General features: G+C 29.9%; 1 protein-coding gene across 1 annotated transcript; it reads left to right on the forward strand.

The window, feature by feature from the left end:
- The first annotated feature begins 3,597 nt into the window (after nucleotides 1–3,597).
- Nucleotides 3,598–8,542, forward strand: LOC120079225 (galactoside 2-alpha-L-fucosyltransferase-like). The gene is made up of 2 exons (XM_039033389.2): nucleotides 3,598–3,998; nucleotides 6,876–8,542. Exons 1-2 carry the CDS (start codon nucleotides 3,872–3,874, stop codon nucleotides 8,366–8,368), a joined length of 1,620 nt encoding a protein of 539 aa, XP_038889317.2. The 5' UTR covers nucleotides 3,598–3,871; the 3' UTR covers nucleotides 8,369–8,542.
- The last annotated feature ends 458 nt before the right edge of the window (nucleotides 8,543–9,000 follow it).

Genomic DNA, 9,000 nt, shown 5'->3' on the forward strand with positions numbered 1-9,000 from the left:
GATTTGTGTACCTTTGGGTTACACATTATGACTGATGCGTGTTCCTTTGGATCATGTTTATGATTGATAGGTGACCGTCCAGGATCACTACGACTAAAATGATAAGGGTATACACCAGTGCCTAGATGAACTAGCTAACAGGTAACCTAGAGAGCCCACTAGCGGGTCACCTACTTAGTATTGTTATACTCATCCTTTCTTCTTTCATGTATTTCAGGCAGCAACATGAATGGATCGGTGAGGGACGGAAGGGACCCGGGATAGAGTCATACGGGGATAATAAAAAACACTTTCGCATAGTTCATGTTTTGGTTATTGGATTTATTATTAAAGTAATATTTCAGTTTAGAATGGTTATTTATGTTTTCACTGAATTTACGTTATGATGGTCAAAATGTTTGAATGAGAATGTGCATTATGTTGTAACGGCTCTTGTCTAAGTACTCAAAAGGTCGAGTCGTTACATAATCCATCAATGGTAATGTAAAATTGGGCCCCAATTGATTACTTTTATTGTTATTTACCGTTCCGTAACCTTAATGAGTTGTGGGGTCCATCTCGAGATCTATAATCAAACCGTGTGATCTAATAGAGGAAATGGAAGGTGCTCAATCTGATTGTGGTTGAAAAATATGTAGGACCCACTACCTTTACCATTACCGTTATTGTTACCATTACAATATCATCTTTATTGTTACCGTTATCGTTATCATTATAGATATTATTACTGTAACAGTATGAAAATTATAAATCTACCACATTTATGGTTATCTTTAGCTTTACCGTTATCATTAACTGACGGTAACAGTAAAATGTGACAGATTCATAATTCTGGGTAAATGAGATAAAAAGCAATCCAATTATATTTGCGATTCAGGCCTATTACGATTCATCTATCAATGAAGTTTCATACCAATTATACCATTTTTCATTACGATTTGGTAAACAAAGCCTTAATTCAATTAAAATGAAAAGAAGTCAATAAGTGGTGCAAAAAAAATTTCTTGTTCAATTACATATTAATCCATGGACTATGACATTGCATTCTCGATGTTTTTGTCGAATGTACAATGTTTATGAAATTCTAGAAAAGAGAAGGGTAACAAAACCGATGTAGTATAATTGATTTTTGTAAAATATAAGCCAATGTGAGACGAAAGATGTAAATTAACAGAAAGAATTCAAATTTGGCATTAACAATGACAATATAATTTATTTTTTAATATAATTAGATCAATTAAAAAAAAAGAAAAGAAAAAAGAAACTTGTTAAGACCCAATGAAAGACACCAAACCCAGCAAATAGAAACTAAGAACGTATGTATAAGAACCCTTAATTTTCAATCACTATACCCTAAAAAAAAACTCGATTTCTACCCTAAATATTGGGTTAGACACGGATAGCCTGAAAATCAAATATCTTGAGATAAAAAAACAAATTTCTGGCCAACTGGGTGAAGATTTGAACCCTCCACAAACTAGGATAATTAATCCCACTTGAATGTTATTGACATGCAACTGAACAAAATCTTTAACTAAACTTAAAATAAGCACAAAGGTCGAAATTCAAAACAATCTAAAGGCAAGACTTTAATAGCCTCATAAAGAAAACTCTAATGTCACATCATTAATCATAACAAAATTATATAAATACTCTTAAAATTACTTAAATACTCCTACTTAAAATATAATAAAAATGATGAAATTAGAAAATAATAAAATTACACCAAAATTTATTAAATAAAATATAATTAATAACTTGATGCTTTGAATTGTTCATATTCCAAAATATAACATTTAATATATATTTAATGATAAATTTGACATTTCATAATTAATAAAGCATTCAAATTACTATTAATGATAAATTTGACGTTACATATAATTCATTTAACATTCAATTTACAATTAATGATAAATTTGACATTACATAATGAGTGGTTTTTAATGATAAATTCATTACAAATAAATATAAGAATAGAGGGTTATAGTGGACTAAATAGATTTGGAGAATGTTAAAGTTGATAAATTTGGTATTTTTCGAAATAATAATAATAATAATAATTTTAGTAAGAACTGACCGTTGTGAAATTTTGTGAATAAAAGATGCTAGTTATTATAAAATTAACATTGAAAAAAGGTTAGAGAATATGAAAATTTTCCTTTTACAATATTATCCTAAATTTTTTAAGACATTAGTACCTATATTGTGCTTATTATTGTATAAAAATTGACTAGTAGAACTTTCTTATATATATACACACACACTATATGTATATATTTTATATATGTATGTATATATATGTATATATGTATGTATCAATGTATGTATGTATATATGTATGTTATGACATTTAATACTAGAAGTTAGAATTTGAAAATACTTCTCTTCATTTCTATAGTTTTCAAATTTTACGAGTTTCTTTAATTATAATTATTGGTAAAATTTTAGAAATTTGGTAACTTTTATTTCCTATATAAGGCTCTCTTCAACAATTATTTTTTACAAACATTTGAATTTTTCCCTTTGCTTAGGTTTGTTTTCTATTCAATTTCTGCCCAAAAAAAAAAAGAAAATCCATTGAAGATGTAAAATTGGTAAAAATGGGCCCTTCAGTTTCATTATGAAAGTGGATCCATCTTTTAAAATTTTGTAAATAAAAATACCTCTTCACTTCTCGAGGTTTGAAGAATATGTATATATTTTGTATCCGAGTTTTCAAAACATATTTTTATAATCCTTAATTTTTTAAAATAGAAGCACTTGGTTTTGAATTATCAAAATATAATTGTTAGTACATGAATTTTTAAAAATAGATTTAAAATATGTATGCATTAACTTGTTTTATTTTATTTTGAATTATAAAATTCATTTTGAAGATGATCTCTTCAATCTAAAGTTATTTTTGTAATTCAAAACTATCATATGATTATATAAAATAACATACAAACTTTACTTCAATGACCTTTTAAATCTATTGTTAAAAATTTAGTGATTAAAAAGTTATATTTTGAAAACTCGGAGACCTAATGCACTTATTTTAAAATTGTTAAAGATTAAAAATGCATGTTTTGAAAATTAAGGGATCAGAACACCTATTCTTCAAAATTTGATGAAAAAAAATAGTTTTATCTATTTTGTTTTGGGTCCCTTTGTCGATAATGTTAAGTCCATAGATATTCTTAAATGTACGAAGCATGGAGCTAATTTATTAATATTTAAGTACTTTTTTATGAATAATGATTAGGTCTGCACTTAATGTATCTCGTTTTCTAGAGAAAAAAAATAAAAACAAAGATTGAATTTTAAAAAAAAATTAAAAAAAAATACTTGACACATGACAACTTTTACTTGTCTAACTAAGCACGGATAACACCTAAATATATATATATATATATATATATATATATATATATATATATATATATATATATATTTATTTGTTAAAATGCATCTTTTGTTTGATTTATAGTATAAAAATTTTAATCTTAATAATCAATCCCAAAACGGGTCAAACCAGAGAAAATACAAACAATTGATTGCAACCTAATCAGAGTCATGACCTATTCCTATGTATAATCTCAAGGAATTAAAAATAATAATAATAATAACAAACCATAAATAATGTTGCTTCAAAATACAGTATTCGCCATTGATGGAGAAGAAGACGACGACTAAAAGTCTAAAACTACAAAACTTTATGGAAATGACGAAGGCTAAAACACGCAACCACTGGCATTCTTCACATGCATTTTTTTTTTTTTTTTTTTGGTTTTTTAAAAAAATTTATTATTATTTGACTGAGTTTGTAGGTTCAAGGGGATCAAGTTTGAGTTGGTTTCTGGTTTAGGGATTTTGAAGAGACTTGAAGATGGCGACGAAGACGATGAAGTTGGTTTTGTTGATTGCAGTTTCAGTTATGGTGATTGTGTTATCACAGCAATTTTGGATGCCATTTTTGGACTTTAATCATCTTTGGAGATCTGTTTCTTTCCAAGGTATATCATACTTTCCCTTTCTTTTTCTATAAATGTTGCAAAGTATTAGCCTAACAGCCTGATTTACTTTCTTTTTTTTTTTTTTTTTTTTCTTTTTCATCCTCTAAAATTGATATTGCTACTCTAGTTTTCCCTCCTTTTGCAAAAATCACTTTTGTCATCTCTCAAAAACGTAGTTTTGTAAAATTATCATGTTGTATAAATGTTGTAAAGGAGGTCCATGAAAAAAATATTGAGGACATAATTTTACGAAAATGTAGATTGAAATATCGATTTATATTGATGTTGATGGATATTTAGGAAAATTTGTGAAAACATAAAATTCAAAAAATAAATTCAAATTAGTCAATAAACATTTTATGATTTTTAAACATTTTTTTTAGTACAACAATGGAGGATAGAGGAATTTGAGTCAGAGACATCAATAAAATAAACATTTTATGATTTTTAAACAATTTTGAATAGAGGAATTTGAATCAAGACGTCACGCTGGGATGCCTGAGCTATGCTCGTTTTGGTATGATTTTTAAATAGGTTAACATGTCTATTATTTATATTATATTTATATTAATGACATTTTGTTACTTATTTTTATGTTTCGTGGACTTTTCTACGATATAATATTAGTATTCAAACCTAGAAAAACGTAGAAATATCGATATGTTAACGAAAATTTAATTCTTCATTTTTAAGAGATTGTATAAAATGGCCGAGGGAAGAATTCCATATGAATAAATGACCAATTGGGCCATCCTTATACTTATTTTCCTTTTGTTACTCATCAATCCTAAGGAGAGTGAATAATCTCCCCACAAATTTAGGTTTTTTAAAGTAGATTTGTAGGGATTTGATTCTTATTTTTTGTTTTCAAATACTAGGGGTGGTTTAAACCCAAATATTTTTTTTGTTTTTTTTTTTTAAAAAAAAATCTTCTACGGGTCGATTTTGTCATTGTTCATGATAAATTATATATATACATATCAAAAAGTATCTTTTTATCTCCATATCTTTAACATTTCAAGATTTGTTCTACAATCTTTTATGGGAGTGATATTACTTGACCATTTAGTCATTGGATTGACATTCCCAATATATATTTAAACTTAAAGTATATATTGTATTTTTTTATTAGGATTTACAAATTGGTTTGACATGTTTTTGCATACTAATTTGAGAGATTTTTAAATCAACGATGATTGGAATGAAAAATGAATTGAAGTTTTGAAAAGAATTGGTATTTCTATATAAGAGTTGTAGTAGGGTAGACAACATGAGAGGTTGTGAAGGAGAAAGAGTTGTTTTAGTGATAGTAAATCTAGTGTGCATGGCAGCGCCATAGGAAGTTGAGAATAAGTTCTTTAAAATTTGGTCTAGACTTTAGGTTTTTACGGTAGAGTATTTGTGAGGTTCAATTGATGTTTTTTTTTTTTACATAATATTTGCTTTTTGCATGATTTGAATAATTTAACCATTACAAGGTATATGATTTAGCTATTACAAGGTATGTGAGATGAATAATTTAGGCTTTACAAGGTATATTTGTGGAGTCTTAAGTTATTTTTAATTTAAAGGGTGTGACAAAATATGAAAAATATTAAGAGATATTTGCATGTTACATACCAACCAAGATTTCAATTGCTACAAAATTGTAACTCTTTATGAGTAGAAGATATTTGTGCGGCTCATCATACTTCATTTGATAGTTACTATGTATTTGTTTATTTCATGTCTAATTTTTTAGTTTTTAATTATAATTTTTGTTGATTAACTAATTTATTGATGAAAAGCACCAACCATAACTTTTCTAGTTTTCAACCATTAATTTTTAATTATGTTTTTTCAGATTTTTGTAGATTTTAAATTGATGAGATTTTGGGTGGTTGAGTTCATTAGATTCTTGTTTTAGGTTGTTAGATTTTTCTTTGAAATACACCATAATTCTAGGAATTTGGTAGTAGAGATATTTTTGTTCATTATTAAATTTTAAATAGCATTAGAATTAGTCGTTTGGTCATTTTTACTAAGAAAAACTTCATATTTTATTTTGATCATTTATCCAGTGGTCCCTTGATTTTTTTCAGTTGTTGGGCTCAGGCTCGGCCTGTGAGCCATTTGGGCTGGAAGGCCCAATTGTCTCTCCTATTCTCCATCTGCATTCCATTTGGGCCTGTTACCTTACCCATTACGAATTTGGATAAAGATGGACTTGGGCTTATAATTCTTGGTCCCAAATTACCCAACACTAGTGCGACAACTTAATTTTGAAAAATTATTCAGGACATGGTTGATTCAGAAAGAGGGATTTTAATAAAAATTGATTTATTAACTAATGATTTTTTAAAAGTAGTTTTCATATCATTATTTTAAATTTTTAATGTTTGGTTCTATACTTGCTTTTTTTTTTTTTAATAAAAAAGGATTTTTAATGAATTAAAGACATTTTTAGATTGACCTTTAGAATAATTTTTTTGAGAAATATTAGAGAAAGAGGTAAAAATAAATTTTCAATTTTAGAAGAAAAAATATTTTGTGAATTTCCTAAATATATTTTTAGATTGACTAGAGAAAAAAAAAATTAGAAAAATCATTTTTATTTAAAGTCTTTTGATTAAAACATTTAAAACAAAATTTGAAAAATTTTCAAAAACTATTTTGAGTAGCTACTAAATACCACAAATTTTTTTAAATGACTTATATTCAAAATTAAACATCTGAAAAATTAAACCAAATACATCCTAAGTTTTGTAGGAATGAATGCTTTAAATTTTGTATCAGTAATTAGTTGAAGATACAGACTATGGTATCGTGGCAATTTGATTAAGTAATTTTTGTCCGCTCTAGGCTTAATAATCTCATTTACTTGCATAATTATTACAGGCTCCACGAACAATTATCCAAGAAACAATGACAAATTCATCGATGGCCTTCTTCCTCCAGGCTTGGACCAAAAATCCTGCTTAAGTCGATACCAACTAAACCTCTACAGAAAACCATCTCCCCACAAACCCTCTTTGCCTCTCCTCTCAAAGCTTCGCCACTACGAAGCTCTCCATCGCCGCTGTGGACCCACTTCCCCATCCTTCCGTCGATCCCTCCTTAGTCTCACCTCACCCACAAACTCCACATCCTCGCCAGATGACTGCAAATACATCGTCATTTTAACCCGCGACGGCCTCGGCAACCGGATCCTTGCCATTCTCTCTGCCTTCTTTTACGCCCTTATCACAAATCGTGTCATTCTAATCGATCGAGGAAACACTCTCGATGATCTCTTATGTGAGCCCTTTCTCGAATCCTCGTGGCTTCTTCCCTTGGATTTTTCTCTCCGCAGCAAATTTGGGTCATTCCATCAGTCCTTTCCAGGCTCTTTTGGCAATGTTTTGAGGAATGGGATGTTGAAAAAAACAATTGAAGATTCACCTCCGCCTTATTTATATCTCCATCTCTCTCATGATGCTGGTGATTACGATAAGCTCTTTTACTGTGACCGACAACAAAATCTTCTCAAGAAAGTCCCCTGGCTTATTATGGAGACAAATAACTACCTGGTTCCAGGAATTTTTTTGGTTTCCTCTTTCAGAGAAGAGCTTAACAAACTCTTTCCATCAAAGGACACTGTGTTCCACCATCTCGGACGGTACCTCTTCCACCCAACAAACGACGTGTGGGGGTTGATTTTGAGGTCTTACAAGCCATATGTCGCTAGAGCAGATGAAATGATCGGGATTCAAATCCGAATTTTTGGATCAGAATCTGGGTCAATCCAGGACCAAATGAATCAGCTTCTAGCTTGCACACAGAAGAAGAAATTACTACCGGAGGTCGAGCTATCGTCGCTAGAGAAGACAAACTTCACCACTTCTCAGAAGGTGAAAGTTGTGTTGGTGACGTCTCTTAGCTCTCAATACTCGGAAACCCTAAAGGAGATGTATTTGGAGCATCCGACCGTGGACAGCGAGGTGGTGGCGGTGTATCAACCAAGCCACGAGGGGTTTCAGAGCTCCGACAATAGGATGCACAACCGGAAGGCACTAGCGGAGATGTACCTTTTGAGCTTGAGCGACGTGTTAGTGACTAGCGATTGGTCGACGTTTGGATATGTGGCACAGGGGTTGGCTGGAGTGAAGCCATGGATGCTTTACAAGGCAGAGGATAAGGTGTTTTGGGCTCTACAACACTGGCTAAAGTACAAAACGAGGAACGAGACGACTGACGACTGGCCATGCCGGGAGGCAGTGTCAATGGAGCCCTGCCTCCACGCTCCACCAGTGTGCGATTGCGATGAGATGAAAAGAATGGATGGAGGAAATGTTTTGCCATATGTGATGCATTGTGAAGATGCGAGTTGGGGCCTCAAGTTAGGTCGATGAAATATATCGATTTACAAAATTAGACATATTAAGAGTTGTGAATGTGTGTGATTTTTCCTTTTTTTTATTTGATTTCTTTTAGTAGTATAATATGTTAGAATGTTTGATGATAATCGGAACCTAGAACAATATGACATCGAGTAGGAAATCAATCTCAATTTTTATTTCAAATCACTATCATATAGTTTGATTAACTAATTTTTCTCAAATATTATTCAAATTCAAGAGCAACTTTGAAACATTTATGAAAATTTTGATGGTAATATTATACTTTTGGAAAGATATTGACATTTTAATACAAATGACAAAGTTAAAAAAAAATAATTGAAAAATACTCGAAGATAGAAACTTGAAGCCAAAAAGCGTATGTGCTTTTTAAGTTTTTTGCGTATGAGTAAAGGCAAGAGATTTAAATTTAGTACATATCAAGCCTAATTTAAACTCATGAAAGTAAAGATAACAATAAAAGATTCAAACTGTTTTCTCGTTCAAATACATTATTACCTATTCACTAAAATTTTGCTTTATCAAATGTTTTTATGTTTTAACTTTTGAGAATGTACAATGTTTAAAATTTTTTCTTAAAAGTTTGAAATTCTAGAGACACTACAATAATTCTAGACTTTAATGTT

Source organism: Benincasa hispida, unplaced genomic scaffold (genome assembly GCF_027475165.1).
Source record: "Benincasa hispida cultivar pf3 unplaced genomic scaffold, pf3_genome.v1.1 HicScf858, whole genome shotgun sequence".
NCBI classification, from domain to species: domain Eukaryota; kingdom Viridiplantae; phylum Streptophyta; class Magnoliopsida; order Cucurbitales; family Cucurbitaceae; genus Benincasa; species Benincasa hispida.

Excerpts from the sequence above, each read along its gene's own strand:
- LOC120079225 (XM_039033389.2), top strand. The coding sequence starts at position 3,872 with ATGGCGACGAAGACGATGAAGTTGGTTTTGTTGATTGCAGTTTCAGTT. Across the intron at positions 3,999-6,875 it reads GAGATCTGTTTCTTTCCAAG|GCTCCACGAACAATTATCCA; the intron begins GTATATCATACT and ends TAATTATTACAG.